Source organism: Nelumbo lutea, chromosome 1 (assembly GCF_056320005.1).
Source record: "Nelumbo lutea isolate HS-2025 chromosome 1, American lotus-T2T, whole genome shotgun sequence".
In the NCBI taxonomy this organism is placed as follows: Eukaryota; Viridiplantae; Streptophyta; class Magnoliopsida; order Proteales; family Nelumbonaceae; genus Nelumbo; species Nelumbo lutea.
In genome coordinates this window covers 8,847,830-8,870,950 of record NC_142684.1, presented here as the reverse complement: position 1 = coordinate 8,870,950, position 23,121 = coordinate 8,847,830, and the positions used below count along the sequence as shown (strand labels likewise).

General features: G+C 37.5%; 1 protein-coding gene across 3 annotated transcripts in view; it reads left to right on the top strand.

Moving 5' to 3' along the window:
* LOC148873429 (integrin-linked protein kinase 1-like) overlaps nucleotides 1-23,121 on the top strand; it is a 43,615-nt gene that overhangs the window by 13,242 nt on the left and 7,252 nt on the right. Inside the window, exons 5-11 of one of the 3 annotated variants that reach the window (XR_016108865.1) lie at nucleotides 1,438-1,558; nucleotides 1,922-2,001; nucleotides 2,503-2,565; nucleotides 2,683-2,804; nucleotides 5,750-5,835; nucleotides 7,432-7,556; nucleotides 7,759-7,870. Coding sequence is in view for 2 of the 3 variants with exons in the window: in XM_088974205.1 (XP_088830331.1) it covers nucleotides 1,438-1,558; nucleotides 1,922-2,001; nucleotides 2,503-2,565; nucleotides 2,683-2,804; nucleotides 5,750-5,835; nucleotides 7,432-7,556; nucleotides 7,681-7,732 (649 nt within the window). In the remaining variant the exon portion in view is untranslated. Of the gene's footprint in view, nucleotides 1-1,437; nucleotides 1,559-1,921; nucleotides 2,002-2,502; nucleotides 2,566-2,682; nucleotides 2,805-5,749; nucleotides 5,836-7,431; nucleotides 7,557-7,680; nucleotides 7,871-23,121 lie in introns of those variants that run through there. The other 2 variants (XM_088974205.1, XM_088974163.1) reach the window with 2 other exon arrangements.

The following is a 23,121-nucleotide window of genomic DNA, read 5'->3' as shown; positions in this document are numbered from 1 at the left end:
AAAGATTTGAATCACTAAGTTCAAGGAAGTTCTCATGGGATACTAGTTAATGGGAAATGCATTGGGTGTGCCTTTTGTTGAGCTGATAATAAGACCAGAGCTTTTATAGGGTAATAATCATATAACAAGTACGATCAATCTTCCATCACCAATAATGTAAGGAAGGAATTCACATCTGCCCTAAGAGAAGGCGTCCAAAAACGCCCCACATGTACATCATGCATTGTGTTTTTTTGGAAATTTTTCCAATACATGATTGGAATGTGTTAAGGGTTTGGGATGCATTCTGTGGGGGGCAGATAGGGGTCTGCATTATTTCGGTTAAAACCAAAAAATTGAATAGAAAATTTCGGTTTTAATTTTTTTGGTTCGGTTAATTGGATTTTTGGAAATTTTAATTTGATTACTTTGGTTCTTGAAAATTTTGGTTTTCAAAATTAAAAATTCTGTTAATCAAAAAAACTGAATTAACTAAAATTCTTTATATAAAATAATACATAATATATAATATAATATGCTATATTTATATATTAATATATTATTTATAATATATTATAATGAAATCCAGTTTCAAAATATATATATATATATATATATATTTGTATAAAGTGTTCAGTCCACTCTTAGAAATGAATCCTGACCGTGGATTGATGCCAAATCCACGGGCAGGATGCGGTTTATAAGGGGGCGAATACAGTCTACTTATCCCTATATATTATACGTTATAATGTACAATATTTTATGTATATTAATGAAATTTAATTTTAACTAAAATTCTTGTAATTCGGTTTAGTTTCGAAAGACCCAAAGAAAGCAATAACAAAATACAGGACACAGAAAACAACACCTTCGCCTGACCCTCTGCCGTAATGTCCACTGCATGTGCTAACCTGACAATGCCATCCTCTAAAGTCTTCTCAACCTCTTCTAGTGACAATGCATAGGCTAGAGAATTGGCTTACCGTGGAATACAAGTATCCAACTGAGTGAGATTTTCATATTAGTGATAGAGTGCCAATCCATAGGCTAGAGAATTGCCTCCCTGATGAAGTGACAAAATGATCTAGGACATGAATCTAGCCTATTACCATTGCAGAATCTCCTTCAACTTCAAGTATTCATGAGCTAGCGACTTCCTATGTTTCTTGGTTGATGACTTTCGAGTTGGATGACTGTGTAGGGTCTAAAACCGATGGAACCTGAGCCATAACGTTTCTTGTAGTAGGAAGTAGGAAGCTCCATGTTGTTGGGCGAACTAGATATTTTGTTTTGGCATTACATTCTATTGAATCCATATTGTTTGCCTGTCTTCAAAATTTTGCTGCAATGAGTTGGTTTTATTTTTTCTGTTAGTGGTTGCTTAAAAAGCTGTTATTTCATTTTTTTCTTCACTAGCATTTTCAGTTACATGACTTTGATATATATTTTGTGGAACAGAAATGCTTTCAAGCATGAATTAACGTTGTTAGAAAAAGTTCGACATCCAAATGTGGTTCAGTTTGTTGGAGCTGTAACTCAGAATATACCAATGATGATTGTGTCAGAGTACCATCCAAAAGTAAGGAAGTTGTTCTTTATGTATGAATATGGTTGGCAGCAAAATGTGAGAATTATTCTATATGCCAGAATATGATAGGATATGATCAAAATACTGAAGGGGCTTGAGCTGTCAACTGCTGGCCATAAGACCACTCTCTTACCAACTGATCTACTGAACTACCTTTGTATTATGCTTATACAGTTCATTTTTTTAACATTTGTTATGTTTTCTTATTTACAAACTTCACTTATTTAGCCATGTATCTGTGCCTGTGTCAGTTACCGTATATGGGCGTATAAAAAACTCTTTACATTCACCACATACACTATCTAGACTTCAAAGAATGAATTACTGGTTCTCATTTCGGTACGATTTTGTCAGGGTGACCTTGGAAGTTATCTTCAAAAGAAAGGGCGCTTGTCATTCTCTAAGGTTCTGAGATTTGCTCTTGATATTGCCAGGCAAGTTCATATTTGCTTCTGATATTTCCAGGCAAGTTCATATTTGCTTCTACACTACAATTATCCCTTCAAGATATTCCTTCTGTTAGTTTATTGTATGAGATAAAAAGTTATCATGCCCCACATGGCACCTTCGTATTTGCTCCAAAATATTTATAACCATCAAAGTTTTTGAGTCGCTAAGCTATCCATGTGTTAGAGAATAAAACCTATTTAAGAACATCACTTAATAATTTAAGCTTTTAGGTTGAATGGTTTTTTGAGAGGGTATTAGAGCCACTTTGACTAAGTGGTCCAGTCACCCCATTATAATTAATTAAGTTTCACCACAAGGTATGGGTGGGCCTGTGCTGCCCATGCTTCAAGGCCAATAGACTTTCGTGTGAGGGGGCATATTAAAGAATAAACCTATTCAAGGACCTCACTTAACAGCTTAAGCTTTTAGGTTGAATGGTTCTTTGAGACCATTTGTTGTTTATAATGCTGTTTCTTTTTATTCAGGGGCATGAACTATCTTCATGAATGCAAGCCAGAGCCAATTATTCATTGTGATTTAAAGCCAAAGTAAGACAACCAATAGCCAGAGTTAGTTAAATAGGTAGAGTTACGGATTGTGTTTTCTTTGTACTCATTGGGGTGATGTACTGTTCTTTACTATTTGAAGTTTTGGTAAGGTGCCAGAAATATTTTGCTGGATGATGGAGGCAACTTAAAGGTAACGGGATTTGGATTGATAAAGTTGTCAAAGCTTTCACCAGACAAAGCAAAATTGGCACAACCAGGCGCTCATATTGACCCTTCAAGTAAGCTCTTCCATATGTCCAAATTAATTTAGATAATATCCTTCCGCAATCGAATTTGTTTACTCTGTTAAAAATTCTGGTATAAGTGTTGCTTTCACAAGATTGAAGTTTGAGATACAAATAAAGATTCCTAAGCTGGTTATTTTTTTTTACCGCATTTACTTGATCGAGCTACTAAAGGTCTACCTATAAAGTTCTGTAGATTTTTCTTTGTCCTTCGATATTTTAGGAAAAATGTTACAGTTATTAGGAAAGGTTTTAGATATACTAGAACTTTTTTTTCTTTTTTTTTGTAGAAAGATATACTAGAACTGAAGGACCCATAAAATGGTAAAACACCCACTGATTTTGTTAAAGCATCTACAAAAATTTAGCTTTCTTTTCCCATTGATGAAGCTCATTAACAGAAGGCATATATGAAAAGCAAATTGGTGATGGTAATTGCTTGAAGACCCCCTATCCCCCTTCTTATTAACATTAATAGCTGATGCTCCTTCTTTGAATGGGTCTTTCTTTTCTTGGACAAATGGACAGTCCCCATTGATGTTAAGGAGATTTCAGTGGTCCCTTTTTAATGGGGAATGGGAAATGAATTGGAATGATTCAATTCATGAAGCTTTAGCTATTCCTTTGTCTGATCAAACAAACTTTATTGAGGGACTTTGGCAAAATATAGAGGGCTAAAATCTCTTAGGTTTGAAAATATGTGGTTTGGACATCTGGAATTCATGGAGTTCATAGAACAAAAATATAGTAGTTACCAGATGCAAGGAGCTGGTTTTGTAATGATGAACAAATTACAATTGCTTAAGGATGATTTGAAGATTTGGAACAAGAGTTTACTTGGGAACTTGAAGAAAAGCACAAAATAAGAATTGGAAAAAAATGGCACGGTGAGAGAGATTGGAAGAAGAAAACTAACTGCCTAGAATAGGAGTGGAAAAAAAGAAGGAGAAGTTGTATTGGTAGGCTGCAGGTGAATGGAAGTGAGGTGGAGGATCCAAGGATATAAAAATTGTTTGCAACTTCTACAAGAATCTTTTCAAAGCAGTACAATCAAGAAAATGTTTTATGGGGGGAGCTGGATTTCAATATGCTGGATGAAGATAGTGGGTTGTGTTAGAAAGAGATTTTGATGAAGACATTTGAAGGGCAGTGAGGTCTTTGAATGGGGACAAAACACCAGGGTCTGATGACTTTAATTTCGCCTTCTTTAAAACATGTTAGTCTATGGTTAAGGAGGAGATGTTTAATGTGTAGAGATTTGTTCTTATAGAATATGGTGGAGAAAAGTGCCAGTGCTACCTTTATTTCCTTAATACCTAAGGTTGAAGGGGCCATTGAGGTGAAGGTTATAGGCCTAACAGCTTGATCTCATGTGCATAGAAGATAATGGGGAAAGTCTTGTTGGAAAGGTTCAAAATGGTGATTCAACAAGTGATAGGTCTGACTCAAATGGCATTTGTAGCAAGAAGTGGATTTTAGATGGGCCCCATAGACCATGTATAATGACCAAAATACACATACCGTCTAAAAATACAAAATACATAAAAATTTCAAAAGCTTCCAGCTTTTTCGTTCTTTGCTCCTGCATTAGAGATAATGTGGAGATGTAAGATAGATGCTACATTATAGATGGTTTAAAAAGTAAATGCCGGAAGAGGAATTGCCGCACAAGGCCATTGCAAGATAATGATGAAAAAGTAGCTACTGAAGGGGAGGAAGGAGAGGAAGATAATTCAAGTGGAGATGAGGTCACAAGGACGAGGTTCATGAAATTAAAAGGACAGTCAATCTGGAGTAGATGGTAGAAATAGAAGTGGAAGTAAAGCATTAGGGTGAGATATTCTTGGAGGGGAGGGTTTTGCTAGGAAAAGTGTTTAAAGATTTGGAAGAAAGACATCCGATGCCTTTGCAGGATAAAGGAGATTTTGGGTTCAGAAGAGATTGATATCAATTCTAGGTCAAAGTTTATGAAAAAAAGTTAAGTTTGTTTTTGAAGGAGATGGGGTGGGTTGCAGAGGATAGGGAGAGTTGGTGTTGGAGCAGTTTTTGAGAGAAACATGGTGTGGAACTGGAAAAAAGTTAATGATGGTCAAAAGACACTAAGGGTATTGAGGAAGAAGCCTAATGCAGTGAGAAGATTCAACAACCAGAGAACTGCTCAAAAGTATTTGCAAGACTAAAAGGGGGTTTGCTTGGAATTGAGCCTACTAAGAAAGTGAATTCGAAGAAAGCTAGCAGGAGAGGCAAAGAGTTTTCTAATTAAGTTTGTAGAGAGGGTCATTTTTTTTGTCTGTTGATGTAGGGTGTTGTTTGTGTCTTGTTTTTGTTTAGCGGGGGCGGATGGTTTTTTTTGGGGGGGTATCTGTTCTTTTTGTCATGTGGGTGGTTGTTTTGACATTTAGAGGCCGGGCTTTGTCTTTTGAGGTGTAGTCTCTTTTTCTTCTCTTGCTTAACTGCTGGTCACCTTTCTTTGCATCCTCATCTTTTTATTTTAATATTTTTTTTTTCTTTTTATTACCAAAGAAAGAAGCAAATTCTGGATTTTTAAGAAGGATTTCACACAAAAAAGTTTTAATGGAGACTATTTTAATAAAGGTAGCTCATTAGATGAAGTTATTAAGCCTTTCTGAGCCCTTTTTTGCAGTTATTACTTGGTCTCCTCCTCCACCAAATCATATGCATCTAAGTTTTGATGGCTGTAGTATGGGCAATCCAGGTGGCTTAGGTATTGGAGATTCTAGAAATCATCATGGACACATTCTAGCCAGATTTTAGGTCATCACTGAGGTCCCTTTGACTGTTTATGCTGTAACTGCTATTACCATTGATGAAACTCACATGTTATAAAATTTTAATTTTTCCTTTTAAATATATAAATAAGTTGTTTATCCAATGGTTGTACTTAAAGATCACATAATTTTTGTTCTCATCAATGCTAGGTCTATATTTGGCACCCGAGGTCTATAAAGATGAAATATTTGACAGAAGTGTTGACACCTTCTCCTTTGGCCTTATTCTTTGTGAGGTATTGTTATGGATGTCATCATAGTCACCATTATTGTCATTAGCATGTTATACTGTTTTGTTGTGTTTCTTTTCCTGATTTTAGCTTCTTATGTTCAAATGTTACAAATGAAGTTATTTATATGAATAAGAGGCTTCACATGTCTGATTAAAATTATTATGGAATTCATCAACCATGGACATGCCTTATAAACTTTGAAATTTTGAGCCTCCAACGTTTCAAAGCAATGATCTGGTCCATCTAATGTTAAGATGGGTAAGATCAGAAATTTTGTATTAACCTAAGCATAAGGACATATGTAAACACATCAAAACACGTGCAGACAAGAATATCCTTGATGTAGATGTGTGCAATGTGCAGATTTGCTCATCTATCTGGCTATTTCATACACGTTGGGTCATTCCTGGCAGGTTTATACATTCCTCAGTGGGAAGATCTCTTTCAAGACACAAATCCAGTCAGGATAGATTTTGTTACTATTGTTGTTTTTTGTTGCTTCCACTGATGTTGCTTCTTATTCTTATTACTTCTTTAGTGACTTAAAATCATCCAATCAAGATTTTTTAGTTGGATTACTTTACTACAGAATTTGCATATCATCTTTAAAAAAGTTTTCCTTGAATCACATTACAGGTATAGTTCATATCTCACCTCAATGATCAATCCAAATATAACTCAAATGATATGCCAACTAGCTAGTTGGTAAAGTCTGTATTAGTTCATACTCTGGATATTGGAATTAAATACTGACTTCACCCTTAAGGATTAATTACTAACCTGCTAGTTCATTGATAAGAAAATGGAAAAGGTACAGAAGACAGGTAAAATAATCTGGAAAGAGCCTGAATGGCTCATGCAATACTTGTATATTTCATGTAAAGGGGAAAAAACTACCTAGACCATCCATATGTTAAGTAGGCCCTTACATTGGAGGGAGATGGACTATCATCACCCTGGCTGACCAATGCTGAGAGGGAAGCTGTACTTTGTCTGCCACTTTTCTTTTCTTCACATGGATGTGGAGTGGGGGGGGGGGGGGGCATATGATAGAAGTTGATTGGCTACTGTCCCCAAAACATAACACTTATTCATTTAGTTCACCTGTTCAAGGCAAATTTCCTTGATAAATAGGAAGATGTTACCAAGTTCTTTCACATAATGACATAAGGAGAAGAAAAAAAATTACCATGAAGTTGTGATGACAACTGAACAGGGGGATCAGCCCAATTTTGAGAATGATTGATATTTGCATAAAAACACTTGCCACACCCAATATATCATGCACATTTCTTATATTAAATAATCTTGGAGAAGCTGTCTGGATCATTTAAATTTTTACTTCATGGTATGACCAAAATGTTTCATCTTCGATTCAAGTTGATGGCTTATGTAGAGCTGCCATACAAGAGTGAGTCCACATATTTCATGTGATGCCCAGCCATGATGCTGATTTCTTTCTTCTTCTTTTTTTTTTTTTTTTCTCCATGGTTCAAGTTCATTGTGTAGGCAGTCATATTACGTGTTGATGCATATTATTATTATGGAAGGTTGTTTAATCAGTTGTTTTCTTTTTTTCTTTGCTTGACCGGAAAACAGATGATTGAAGGAGTGCCGCCTTTCCACCCCAAATCAACAGAAGATGCTGTTAAAATGATTTGTTTAGAAGGAAAGAGACCATCATTAAAGACCAAATCAAGAAGTTACCCCCAGGAGCTAAAGGAGTAAGTATATTTCTTCAAACTGTGAACTCAATTAAATATTCTGTCAGCTTGAAGTTCTTTTTCGATGGTTGAGGTGCATTATCTTGAAATGCAATCAGTTAGTAGTAGTGTTGCATGGATGCAGACATGAGAATCAGAATATGATGCATGACCAAGAGTCTGACTCAAGAAGATGATAAAACAAAGTTTTATTTGTAAACAGTGAAAGGAAGAAAATGTCACATGGAAGTGTCCCTCAAGAATCAGGAGTGCTGAAGTTTGATACATGTCTGACATGGACACTTCATCCATTTAGGAGAGTCCATGCAACACTGGTTAGTAGCAAGATAATTAAAGCAAGAGTTGCACAAAGAGAAATGTATCATCATTATCATTTTCATCATTGTAATCTAAGAATTATGCCAAGTATATGGGGTCAGCTATGTGAATCCTGTTTTGCCATTCTGTTCTATTTAATGCCATATTCATTGTTAAATTATGAGCGCTTAAATCATTTCTTACTACTTTCTCCCATGTCTTTTTTGGTCCCCTAGCCCATCTAGCCTCTTCAATTTGTATGGATAGCTTTTTCTTATGGGTGTTGTAGGTGGTCTTCTAGGTCCCTTCAAACAACTTCATTTCTGACCCTATTCTTTCTAGTTATTCCGTTCATCCATGTCAGCATAAGAGAAATGTGTGCTTTGTTAAATTTGAAACAAGACCTTTCTTTCTTTAATGCAAAATAAAAAAAATGGGAAGTTTAAAAAATAAAAAATAAGTAAAGAACAAGAGGACGGATAGGAGAAAAAAGGCTTTGAGACCCTTGGTTTTGTAACATTTATATCATCATCATCACCACCGCCACTACCATCACCATTATATAAGCCTTGTCCCAACTATATATGGGTTGGCTACATAAGTCCTATTTTTCCATTCTGTTCCATTTAGCACCATACCCAATTTTAAATTGTGACCACTTAAATAACTTCTTACTACATCAACCCATGTCCTTTTTGGTTTTCTCCTATCCCTTCTAGACCTTTCAACTTGCAATAGGTTGCTTATTCTTATGGGTGCTGTAGATGGTCTTATGCATGTGACCAAACCATTTTAGTCTACTTTCTCTTGTTGTTACTCCCAGGTTCCTTAGGATCACTTCAGTTTTGACCTTACTCTTTCTATTTTTTTGACTCTTCCACTCATTTTTTGAAATATTGTTTCTTGACTACCCAACACTCGCTTCATATAGTATTACTAGCCTTACAACAGTTTTACAGAATTAGATGTGATACAGTCCAATAAATCAGAAAAATAAATCACAAATTATAGGCAAAAAGGTGAGAAGAATGAAGATTAAGAAGAAAGGAGAAGAAGAAGATAATTCGATCTCTTCCTCCCTTACTCCTCTAATCTTTTATTAAACTTAACTTAATTGGAACAATTACAAATCTGCCCTTAAAGGGGTGCCCAATTCATAATCATACTAAAAATTAAATAAGAAAGGTTAACAAGCCCATAAAGTTAAGGCCCATTAACAAACATAATAAATAAGAAAACAAAAAATAACATAACAGTGCATTAGGGCCCATTCGACCTAGTATCTCTACACTCCCCCTCAAGCTGAACATAGATATCAATCATGCTCAGCTTGATTATATAGTTTATTAGCTTCCCTTTTGAAACACCTTTTGTCAAGACATCAACCAAGTGCTCTTTAAAAGCTATAAATGGTAGGCAGACATCCCATGAAGCAACTCTCTCCCATATAAAATGTCTATCAACTTTTATGTGCTTTGTTCTATCATGTTGGATAGGATTATGTGCAATGTTGATAGCTGCTTGGTTATCACAATATAACATCATTGACTTCTCACAGTTGATACCCAATTCCCATAGAAGTGATCTAAGCCACAATAGTTTTGAGACTCTATGTGCTATTGCTCTATATTCTTCCTTAGCTGAAGATCTAGCCACTAGGGGTGTTGACGGTATTTGAAAATTTGGATAATTCGAATATCTAATGGGTTGAATTCAGATATCCTATTCATATCCAATAGCTAATTGGATTCGAATTCAGATATGACCTGATTTGATTCAATAAATATCTGAATTCGATCGATTATTTAATTCTTATATATAATATATGAAATATTTAAATGTTTTATATAATTTATATATAATAGTTAAATTATATAAATAATTTATATATTTATATATTTTATATAAATAAAATGTTTTATTTATATGTATTAATTACCTAAAATAATTAATTGATCGAATTTGAATTGAATTGAATATTCAAATATTTCATCGAATTCAAATATTGAATTTTTTACACCCTTACTAGCCATTATAGATTGCTTCTTACTCATCCACGAAATAATGTTCCCTACCACCATAGTATAGTATCCTAGGGTGGACCTCCTATCATCAACACATCCAACCTAGTATGCATTAGTGTATACTTCTAGTATCATGTGCCCATGTTTAGAAAATATGATACCCTTCTCTGGAGTGCCTTTTAGGTAACATAAACTGACTAGTGACACTCACAACATGAGAAATATCTGGCTGAGTCATGCAAAGATAAAGCAACTTTCCAAACAGTCTTTCGAACATTCTCCTATCAGCCAATAGTTCACCATCAATAGCCGAGAGCTTGTGATTCAAGTCTATAGGTGTAGAAGCTAGTTTAGCACCAAGTTTTCCAATCTCAACAAGAAGATAAAGAACATACTTAGGTTGAGAAATGAAGATACCATCCTTGGTTCGAGTAACCTAAATTCCCAAGATATATCTGACCTTGTAAGGTTAATCATTTATTGTGTGCCATCACTAGTAACCTCAATGTCATCAATATAAACAATGAGTAGGGTCACAGGTCACCAAGGAATCTCTCTTCTTAACAAATAGAGTATGATCAGACCGAGTTTGTGTATCCAAAGGTAGCAATGACAACCTAGAATCACTCAAACTAGACTCTAGGAGACTGTTTGAGGCCATAAAGGGACTTCTTCAATTTACACACTTTCCCTTGCATTTTCTTCCTATACACCCTTGGAGGTAAAGGCATATAAAATTTTTCATGTAGATCTCCATTTAAGAATGCATTTTTGACATCAAATTGGTAAAGTGGTTAGTCAAAACTAGCAGCCAATGATATCAAAAGTTGAACTGATGTCATTTTAGCTACAGGGGCAAAGGTCTCCAAGTAATCAACACCATACATTTGAGTGTAACTTTTAGCAACCAGCCTAGACTTAAACCTCTCAGTAGTACCATTAGAATGGTACTTAATAGTGAAAATCCATTTACAACCAACTAGTTCCTACCCCTCATACAAGTCCATAATTTCCTAGGTATTTTTCTTATGCAAAGCATCTATGTTAGTCATCATAGCATCCCTTCATTCTAGTTTAGATAAGGCTTCTGGGACAGACTTAGGAATAACATGTATAGAAACAAAGGCAAGAAAGGAATAGTAGGTTGAAGACAACCTTTTTCCTTTGTTATGTTCTTTAACTAAAGGGTTGATGGTTTCTTCCATCTCCCCTCTTTAAAGGGGAGGTACCATCTCGTGCCTCTCCCTAAGTTGTATTATTTTTGGCTTTGATTTAATAAATCTGAATATTCATTGATAAAAAAAAGGCTGTAAGACAGGTGTTTGGAGATGCAATGAGCTGTACACTTCCGTTTACTTTTTCGAAAGGCAATAAGAAGGTCATGATCTAGGAAGGTAGTAGTAGGAGTAGAGGAGGGCTGACCTGATACCTTAGTAGTGATGAGAGGAGCAAGAGGCTTGGTTGAAGAAGGGGAAATAACTTGCTCATACACGAGTCTTTGTCTTTGGTACCACCTCTGTACAATGGGATGAGAAGTGAAAATGGGAGGGTGATCTAGAGGAGAAGGGGGAGCAGGAACATGTGGAGAAGACTTAATTGGAGGAGGCCCAATATAAGTAGATTATTTAATCAAGGAATCAAGAGGAACCAGGAGAGGAACAACTGGGGACCTAGCAAACAACTCCTCAGAATGCTCCCACTCAAGACAAGTTCCAAAGAAAGTAATAAACTTTAAAAATGTGACATCCCTAGAAACAAAGTGATTTCCAAGCATTGAATCATAACAATAATATCCCTTTTGTGTAGGGGCATATCCTATAAAAACACACTTGCATGCTTTAGGTTCAAATATATGTCTCTGATGGCCATGGACTTGCACATAGGAAATGCACCCAAAAACTCGAAGATGAAGAGAAAAGAGATCCACATCAAGAAAGAGAAGGCTAAAGGGGGTCTTGAAACCTAGAACACAAGAAGACACGTGGTTTATCAAGTATGTAGCTGTAAGGACAGCATCCCTCCAAAGTTTAATAGGAAAATGGGATGCAAAAAAGAGGCTTTTGGCAACCTTAACCACATGATGGTTCTTCTTTTCTACAACTCCATTTTGTTGTGGAGTGTAGGAACAAGAGTTATGATGGATAACCCCAAATGCATCAAAATAGGACGAAAGATTTTTCTCAAAATTTTCCTTTACATTATCAAAGTAGAATATTTTGATCCAAGTGTTAAATTGGATAAGAATAAGTTCATAAAACCGTTGCACAATGGTTGGTACTTCATTTTGGGATCTCTTAAGGTAAATCTAAGTAAAGTGTGAGAAATTATCAACAAAAAGGATAAAGTATTTGTAACTCCCCATAGTAGATAAATGATATGATCCCTACACATCAGAGTACATAATATGGAAAGAAAAAATTGATCTTTTATTACTCACTAAATAGTAATGTCTACAATGATTTGCAAGTTCACATGACTCACAATGAAGACTAGATAGAGATATCCCTTTAAACATTTCTGGAAACAAATGACTTAAAGTAGAAAAAGACAAATGACCAAAACGTAAATGACATAACATGACTCAATCAACAGACTCTATAGAAATAGACTCCAAAGCTACCCCATGAGGTGGTCCAAGACTTGCATTAAGTGTATCCATCAAGTATATTCTATTTGTTTCATGGCCACTCCCAATCGTCCTTTGATATTTCAGGTCTTAGATAACACAATGGGTAGGAAAGATTTGGGTGCTGCATCTTGTCCAAGAAATGACCACCTAAGAGTCCCCTTCCACCTCTAGATTGTGGAATCCAAATTGTTTATCAAACTTTAACCCCTGCAGAAAGCTGACCAGTACTGTTGTTAGTGAATCACCATGCTCTAAGGGTCCTAAATACAAAACCACCACTCTTCCTTTTGGGTCTCGGAAGATTTCGGATTGAGAAAAATAGAAGAAAGAGGGAGAAGAAATGAGAAGAAGCAGAAGTACACAAGGGTTTTGAAAGGAGGGACAGATTGAATGAATTTGCCGCCACCACTCTCTCAATATTTATATGTTATGTTCACTAATTGTAGGAAAGGGCAGAATTGCCCTTAATGCTTACATGGAAAATAGAGCAAATAAAAAACTGAAATAACAAGTTGTCTAAGATAACTACCAACTAACACTGACATAACTAACAAGGGTTACATGTGCTGTCACACGACACAATGGGGACCATAGCTGTGGGGCCCACAACAGTGTTCTCTACACTCCCTCTCAAGTTGGGAATAGATATTTGTCATTCCCAACTTGAATAGGTCTGCCTCTAACTTCTTCCTTGGAACAACCTTGGTGAGAAGATCTATGAGCTGCATGTTGGAGGTGATATACAGGAGACACACTTCTTGTGATGATACCCTATCTGTAACAAAATGTTGATCAACTTCGATATGTTTATTTCTGTCATGTTACACCGGGTTGTGAGCTATATTAATAGCTACCTGATTATCGCAATACAACATCAAGGGTTTCTCATAATCAATACCCAACTCTTCAAGTAGTGACTTCAGCCATAGGATTTCAGCCACTCCGTTAGCCATTGACCTGTATTCGGCTTTGGCACTGGGGTGAGAAACAACACTCTGTTTCTTACTCCTCCAAGAGACAATGTTACCTCCTACAAGGGCACAATATCTAGAGGTAGACCACCTGTCATCAGCACTCCCAGTCCAATCAACATCTGTACAGACCTCCACCTTCATGTGATTATTGTTCTTGAACAATGCACCTCTACCTGGGCATCTCTTCAAGTATGCTAATATTCTCTTAGCTGCAAGAAGATGAGTAGTTCTAGGGGAATGCATGTACTGACTAACAACACTGACTGCATAACTGATTTTTGGCCGTGTGAGGCAGAGATATAGGAGCTTTCCAACCAACCATTGGAATATAGCTTTGTCTTCAAGAGGCTCTCCACCCTCTGCATTGATCTTGTGATTCTGTTCAATGGGTGTATCGGCAGGCTAGACACCTAACTTTCCAATTTCCGCCAACAGATCTAAAACATACTTCCTTTGAGAAATAAAGTTCCCCTGTTTAGATCTAGTAACCTCAATACCCAAAAAATATCGCAGTGCACCAAGATCTTTCACCTCAAACTCTTGATGAAAGAGCTGTTTAAGGGACTCAATCTCACTATTATTATTCTCTATCACTACAATATCATCCACATATACAGCAAGCAAGGTCAAAGAAGAGTTCACTCTTTTAACGAACAATGTTTGATTTGACTGTACATTGCCAAATTTTCCAAGGGCTAGTATGAATCTATCAAACCAACCTCTTGGGGACTGTTTTAGTCCATACAATGCCTTATTCAGTCGGCAAACCTTCTTACCTGTCTCTGCATCATAGAATCTAGGGGCAACTGCATGTAGACCTCTTCTTGTAAGTCTCCATTCAAAAAGGCATTTTTAACATCCATCTGGAATAAGGGCCAAGAGTAACTTGGGGCTAATAGAACTCGAATAGTGGTCATCTTGGCTAGTGGGGCAAAAGTCTCAAAAGAGTCTATACCATAAGTCTGAGTAAAACCTTTTGCAACCAACCGGGCTTTGTACTTTTCAATGGAGCCATCAACATTATGTTTCACAATAAATACCCATCTACATCCAACTGGTTTCTTTCCTTTGGATAGGCAACTATCTCCCAAGTATTATTTTTCAAAAGGGCATCCATTTCAACTTTCATTACATCTTTCCACTCTGGAACTGATAAGGCTTCTTGCACTGTTCTGGGGATAGGAATATCAACAATGGAAGTGAGAAAGGACCTGCAAAAGGGAGACAAGCGATCATAGGATAGAAATTGGGAAATGCAGTGAGCTGTGGATGTGGTGCAACACAGTTTCCCTTTACGAATCGCAATAGGGAGGTCAAGGTCATCCGAATGAGGGGAAGTAGCAACATTGGAAGGTATCTCAATGGGCCTTAGGTCTATAGTACCTAGATCTGGATTCGTAGAAGGAACTGGGGCTGGTCTGGACTGTTGATGATCGAGATCAACCTACCTGCATCGCCTGTGATAGACTTTCAACTCCTGATCCCTCTGACAACCCTCACCATTATACCCTTCATTACTTAATGGAATGGGTAAAGTAACAACCTCAAATGAGTTAACCTCACTCTCACTGCACTCCCCCTGAGGAAAAAGACCCAAACTCCCCACATTCTCACTACTCTCCCCCTGAGGAGAGACCCTAGGATAATAGGGTGCCTCCTCAAAGAAGGTGAGATCCATCGAGACAAATCTCCTCACTGAAACAATATCATAGCAGTAATAACCCTTTTGAGTTTGTGCATAACCGAGAAAAATGCGTTTGGAGGCCTTAGGGTCAAATTTGGAATGATGAGGCCCAAGAATCTAACAAAACAGATACAACCAAAGGTTTTAAGAGGAATAGTAAACAACTCCTCATCTGGGTATAGAAGGGTAAACGAAGGCTTCGTATCAAGAACCCGTGAGGGAACCCAATTAACGAGATACACTGCCATGAGGATAGCATCACCCCATAAATGGATAGGCACATTGGAGGTAAACATAATGCTTCTAGCCACCTCCAAAATGTGCCTATTCTTCTTTTTGGAAACCCCATTCTGTTGTGGTGTATGAGGACAAGTGCTCTGGTGAATAACCCCATGATCGAGTAGATAAGAGGCCAGCGGCTTGGCAAAATATTCTTTTGCATTATCAGATTTAAGGACTTTGATTTTGACCCCAAACTGGGTTAAAACCATCTGATGAAAGTTTTGAGACAGAGCGGGAACCTCATCTCGAGAACATAGAAGGGATGTGATATGGGCCCCAAACATCGGTATGCACAATATCAAAAGAATTACTACTTTTATTTCTCAAGGAATAAGATGTTCTACAATCTTTGGCAAGCTCACAACTCTCACATCTCAACAGACTCAAATAAAGTAGGAAACAGACTCTTCAAAGACCGAAAAGATAAATGATCTAACCCATTATGCCAGAGCATAACCAGACTCACAGACTGAGAAACAAAAGACTTATTATCCACAGGCTCTTTCCAATGAGAACTCTCTCCAAGTAGATAGATCCCATTCATCTCACAGCCAGTCCCAATCACCTTCCTTGTCTCCAAGTCCTGAAAAACACATCGATTAGGGAAAAATGTTACTGAACAATTCTGATGTTTTGTAATACTACTAACTGAAAGTAAATTAGTATCAAGTTTAGGAACATGCAAGATTGAGGATAAAGATATAGTATCAGACAACTTGATGTCACCCTTGCCAGAAATGGGAACAAGAGAGCCATTAACAATGGATATTTTATCTCTACCAGAAGATAAGTGATAAGTAGTGAACAATGATGGCAAGCTAGTCATATAGTCAGATGCACCCGAGTCTATTACCCAACAATGTTCAGTGTTACTTGGAGCTAAAACATGGTAAGCTGAGGCCCGAGTACCTGAATGAGCAAATGCTGATGTGGTAGGGGCTGATGGTGATTAAGATGATTGAGCTGAATTCCCAACCTTCTTTTCCAATTGTATCAGGGCAGCTCGAACAACAGCTAAGGTGTCTAGGGCCGTGCCTTTCGTGCCCGATGAGGATGCAGAATCGGTATTCACAACCATATGAGCATTACCCCTTTTATTCCTCAGTTTTGCTGGGACTAAATGAGGGTACAACTTCCAACATGTATCTTTCATATGCTTGGGTTTCTTGCAATGTTCGCATACTAGATCCCGTTTATCTTCCTTCTTCATGTCCCTTTCTGTATCACCCCCAGACTTAGGTTTAATTGCTACCAAGGCTGGGGGAAAGGGCTGATGCTGCATCATAACCTTTCTCCTGGTCTCTTCACTATGCACCAGGGAGTAGGCTTGAGATAGGGTCACACTATCTCTTGTCAGTATCTGTTGTCTCACAATGTCATAATTAGAATTCAGGTCAGCCAGAAATTCAAACACCCTATTGATCTCGACTTGCTTTCTATGGGCCTGTGCATCTTTTGAACTTTCCCATTCAAGAGTCTCGAGATGGTCAATTTCATGCCACAGAGATTTTAAGGTAGAGAAATAAACAAAGACTAGTTTCTCTCATTGTTTTAGGTTATTCACCTCCCACTTCAGTTCATAGGCTCTAGCAACATTAAGGGGTTGGGAGTAGGTCTCTTTCATGACATCCCATATCTCCTTGGTTGTCTTTGCCCACAAGTAATTTCAACTGATATGTGGCTGCATAGAGTTGCACAACCATGTCATAACCAAGTAGTTCTCCTGAACCCACTTGTTATACATTGAGTCCTCCTTGGAAGGTTCTTTCACATCTCCCAATAGGTAGCTAACTTTTCCCCTTCCCCCAATAGCCATCACGGTTGATTGGGCCCATTCCAAGTAATTGGATCCGTCAAATCTCACAGTTGTAATCTGAAACACAGTCTTAGACATACTACCAAAATTGCTATTCCCAAAAACACCTTCTCCCTAATATTTGAACTCCATTCTTGGTTAAGAATATGTAGTTAAGAGCTACTAGGGTTACTGCAATAGATCAGTTCAAATCTGATCTGAAACCAATCGGCAGTCAGAATATAAGCAGTCCGATAACAATTCTCACCCCCAAAACAGGCTCGAAAGCCAAAACAAGTTTGGAAATCACTTAGAAAACAATCTGTAATGCTAAAACAGAATTAGGCTTTTAATTGTAGGATTAGGAAAACCTTTGTGAGAACATAAACAGTGCTTAGCCGCACCTTCCAAAAGAATTCACAGTCAAGTCTAGCCATAGGGTTAATGACAAATCCTAAACAAAACTGGTCGCCTCTGAGAAAAATAGGAGAGTTCGGCCACTCCTCCTAGATAGGTCCAACCTATCTTGACTGATAGCAATCTCAAGGGAAAAATAAAAACTTACCCAAAAAACTCTGATCGCTACCTTCAATCGTGGCCTGAACCCTAACCTTCTCTGATTCTTCCTGATTATCAAAACACTCTCCAAGCCTCTACAAGTCTTCGGACAACTGCTAAATTTTTCTGGTAACCTCCAAGAATCAGCCAACGAACATTCCTTTGTAAGCTTCCAACCCTAGACAGTTCTCATGTGGTCGACTGGACTAGACTCACATGGGAAACCCTAGATAGGCTATGATACCAAGTAATCGATCAAGACTACAATAAGTCTTGAATTCCAAAAGATTTCGGATTGAGAAAAATAGAAGGAAGAGGGAGAAGAAAGGAGAAGAAGCAGAAGTACACAAGGGTTTTGAAAGGAGGGACATATTGAATGAATCTGCTGCCGCCACTCTCTCAATATTTATATGTTATGTTCACTAATTGTAGGAAAGGGCAGAATTGCCCTTAATGTTTACATGGCAAATAAAACAAATAAAAAACTGAAATAACAAGCTGTCTATGATAACTACCAACTAACACTGACATAACTAACAAGTGTTACATGTGTTGTCACACGAACACAGTGGGGACCATAGCTGTGGGGCCCACATCAGTGTTCTCTACAATGAAGGTAATGAAGGTAGCATTAGTTCCTAGAGAAATTTCCCTAATTTGGTGAAATTCATCAAACACTTAGTTGCTTTGCAAGACTCTGGACTGAACATCTGTCACCTGAGTCCAATACAGTTCAGGGAGACTATGTCTTCTCTCCTCTGAACTGGATAGAAAATCCCTTAAAATGATCCACAAAGACTTTTACTATTGCATTTTTAATTAACACTATTGTTAATATTTTCTTAATTTATTTGCATTTTTTTTTAATTTTGGACCTTGCTTCAAAAAGGTGTGTGGCTCACCTTGTGCCTTGTGCCTTGGGCACAAAATTCCCTTTGCACTTTTTTTGCACCTTGTGCTTTTAAAACAATGCTACAGAATAGAGAGAGAAGGGAGAGGAGCAATGGAGAAGAAATACTCGAAATCATGGGAAGAAATCCAGTCCCCACTTTATTTTCTTTTAACCAATATAATGCAGAATAAAATTGCATTAGTATTTCCTTAAGGACGACCAACAGAAAGTAAACTAATAAAACAAATATGAACCAGCCCATGGGTTCAATAACAAAAGAATAAACAGACCCAACAATAAAAGAAATAAAAGCATAAGTAGGAAAATAAAAGGCATAATAACTGAAATGAAATGCTGACCCATTATAATCTCAACACTCCCCCTCAACTTGGGACTGGGAATAGATATCTGTCATTCTCAACTTTCCAAGAGTATTTTGTAGCTTCAGTCTAGGTACACCTTTAGTGAACACATCTGCCAACTAATGATCAGTCTTTATTTAAGGAAGACAAACTTATCTTAAAAGAATCTCTCATGAATAAAATGATGATCCATCTGAATGTGCTTGGTTTGATTATGTTGAGTAGGATTAAGAGGGATGTTACTGGCAACTTGGTTATCAAAGTATAACACAAGGTGAACACTCCAATGAATCCCTAACTCAAGTAATGATCATAGCTATAAAGCTTATGAAAGTCCATGGGCCATCGCCCTATTATTTATAGCATATGTGAATAAATATCTTATCATCACAAAAGCATATTTAAATAATTTATAGCATTACACACAAGAACATCATAATTAATTTAAATAGTGAGATTATTAGCAAGATAAATATCTTATCATCATTGTTAAAGCTAGCCGAATAAGGGTAGACTAGTCATTTTATTCAATTATGTGCTTATGTGACAGTTCTAATATAGACTTCCTGTCCCATACTTAAGTGGGGGTAGTTTTGTCATTGAATAATTAATTAGACACTAATTTACATTATGGTCAACTGATAGGGTTTGGCTATCAGGTTCGACTAATCTTCTTCTTTCTCCCTTAATCTCTACTAGTTCGAACTGCTAAAACACAGTTGTTAAAACATGGTATCGGAGCCATAAACGAAGGAGAAGAAGGCTGCGACTTCAAGTTTTCCATCCTATGACTTCAAGTTCTCTCTCCTTTTTTCTTCTTCTCTGGGCTACGAATCTGAGCTACACAATCTGATAACTGTGGCACCTGCTTATTTTTTTTTTAGGACTGCCGCAATCCCTATTACAAGTGTTAGGAAGGTGCGGCAGCCCTAGGATTTCAATCTAATACTGCTGTCACCATGTGTGACAGCCCTAGTAGTGTGGTGGTGTTTGTGATGTTTACCCTCTACTGAACAATTTCAAGAGGGTTTGTGTGTGGTTACTTGAGTTGTTGTGTTGCTGCCATGGTGAGGAATATTTCTGGGTTGTCAGTAGTGGTGTGAACAAAAAAAAAAAAATTGTGTGGTTGCTTGAGTTGTTGTGTTGCTGTAATGGTGACTAATATTTTTGGGTTGTCAGTAATGGTGTGAATAGATTTTTTTTTTCATGCTAAAAGAAGTGGCCGAATACCTCAACCTAATAGTTTTCATTAATGTTTTAATCTGGATGGTAGCCGAATCTGGTTGAAGCATCCAATTCTTAACCTGAACGTTAGTTTACATCAAGTTGTTGATTGTGATTAGTTGTGAGATTGTTATCAGTGTTTTGGAGACTGCTGTAGTGTTGCCTTGACAACAGTATTTGGTTGGTGACTGAGAGTTCAGCATTAGAAATAGCAGTGGGGGACATAATGGCAGCAATGAGAGATAGTTCTTGTGATCAGAAACTGAGTGTGATGATCCCCTCTGACTATTTGGGTGTGTAGATGACTTCAATTAAACATAATGGTGAGAATTATGTGCCATGGGCCAAGTCAGTGGAAGTTTTCCTCAAGGCAAAGAGGAAAGTGAAACACGTGAAGGAAGATAAACCATCAGCTGACTCTTTAGGGTTTGGTGACTGGGAAGAGGAAGATGCCCAAATCATGACATGGTTATGGAACAATATAGAACCCAAAATAAGTCCAACTTTATGTTCTTAGATACAACTAAAGACATATGGGAATATGCCAAGAAGCTTTAAAATGGGCATGATAATACTACAAGGGTATATCAGTTCTATTAGGAATATTTTGATCTACAGCAAGGGAATAAAACCCTAGAAGAGTACTATGCCAATATGAAGAACCTCAAAAATGAACTCAATGTCTATCATCCCCTCACTCCAGATGTTAAGGTTCAGCAACAACAAAGGGAGCAACTAGATGTCACTAGGTTCTTAGTGGGGTTGAAATCAGAGTATGAACTAGTTAGGGCCCAAATATTGGGAGGCTCTACTCTTCCTACACTTGAGAAAGTTTTTGCACGACTTCACAAGATTTCTTTGGGATTTACAGAGAGTCCCACACCGTCTGACAGATAAGCATTTGTGATAGCCAGAGGAGGCGAACATGGTATTAGAGGGGAAGGACATACTTTCCGAGGAGGTTGTAGTGGTTCCATATTTGGTTGTGGTGGTGGTCGTGACTCAAGGAGAGGCTGTGGTAAAGGAAACAGTAACTTTACTAGGAAGTGTACCCACTGTGGCAGGGACTGATGTTCAATGTATTTCTGTTATGATCTAAATAGTCCACCTTCTACATGAGCTAATCATGCAGTACTTGGTGGGGTTGATGTTAGTGAAAACCAATAGACAAATCTAACACATTCCACATCTACATCTATTTCTGGGAAGGAGATGATGAGTGTACCGCGCGATGAGTATGAGAGGTTCCTCTAGACTACTTCACAACATACTACAACCACCCTTGCACACTCAGGTTTAGATTGTCTAGCATCCAAACCCTCTCCTTGGATTATTCACTCTAGAGCCTCTAATCACATGACCAGGACTCTAGGTGTGTTATCTTCTCTGTCTGAAACTTCCACATCTCAAACTGTTACCCTTGCCAACAGTTCCTCTTCTCCCATCTGTGGTGTTGGTAACGTTGACACGGCTTTTCTTTCTTTATCATTTGTTCTATATGTGCCTAAATTTCCATTCAATCTTATGTTAGTCAGTAAATTAACCAAGACCCTTAATTGCTCTATTACATTTTTCCCTTCCTTTTGTGTGTTTTAGGATCTCAAGACGGGGAAGAAGATTGGTGGGAAGCATGAAGCCGGTGGATTGTATTACCTTGACGGTGGTGGATCGTCAGTTGCATTTCAGACTTCATTCACTCCTTTACAATGGCATTGTCAAATAGGACATCCATCTCTCAAGGCACTCAAGATACTGGTTCCGTTTTTGAGTCATTTGTCATCTTTATAGTGTGAGACGTGTCAGTATAGAAAACACCATCGGGTTCCCTTTAGTCCTAGAGTTGATAGTCGTATGTTGAGACTTTTTGCTTTAGTTCATTTAGATGTTTGGGGTCCGATTAAAATAGAGTCTTATAATGGTTATAAGTATTTTGTCACTTTTATTGATGATTGTTCAAGGATGACATGGATTTATTTAATGAAAGAAATGAATGAATTATTTTCCATTTTTTCAAAAATTCTATGCTGAAATACGTACACAATTTGGTGTTCCAATTAAAGTTCTTTGTTCAGATAACGGTCGTGAATACTTTCTTACTTCCTTTAAATAGTATTTAAAACAATATGGCATCATTCATCAAACTTCATGTACATCCACTCCTGAACAAAATAGGGTGGCTGAACGAAAGAACTGTCATCTCCTTGAAACTACTCGATCTATTTTTCATCATATGAGTATTCCTAAACGATTTTGGAGTGATGTGCTTACTATTTGTTTCCTTATTAATTGGATGCCCTCCTTCATCTTTCATGGCCAGTCTCCTTTTTCTATTTTGTTCCCCACCTTGTCTCCCTTTCCAGTAACACCTCGGGTTTTTGGCTGTGTGTGCTTTGTTCACAATCTGAGTCCTGGGATAGACAAGTTGGATGTACACTCTATTAAGTGTGTCTTTCTTGGCTACTCTCGGACCCAGAAAGGGTGTAAGTGTTACAAACCCATTACTCAAAAGTTTTATGTCTGTCCTGATGTTGCCTTTTTTGAGTTTGTCCCCTTCTTCTTTCGACCTGAAATATCGGTATCTCCACCTTTGCTTCCTCTTCCTCTTCTAGTCCGTGATCCCGTTCCAATTGGGGCTGACCCTTCACCTCCTTCCGTGCAGATTCCTATTGAACGACCACCGATCCGGCACGTGGATACTCATTGACAGACACTGGCTCCTCCTCCAACTTCTACCTTGTCTACGGATCTTGTTGTTGCTCCTGCCCCAAAACCTTTAGGACTTGATCTTTCCATTGCTTTATGGAAACGTAAATGTAGTTGTACCCTCCATACCATCTCCATTTT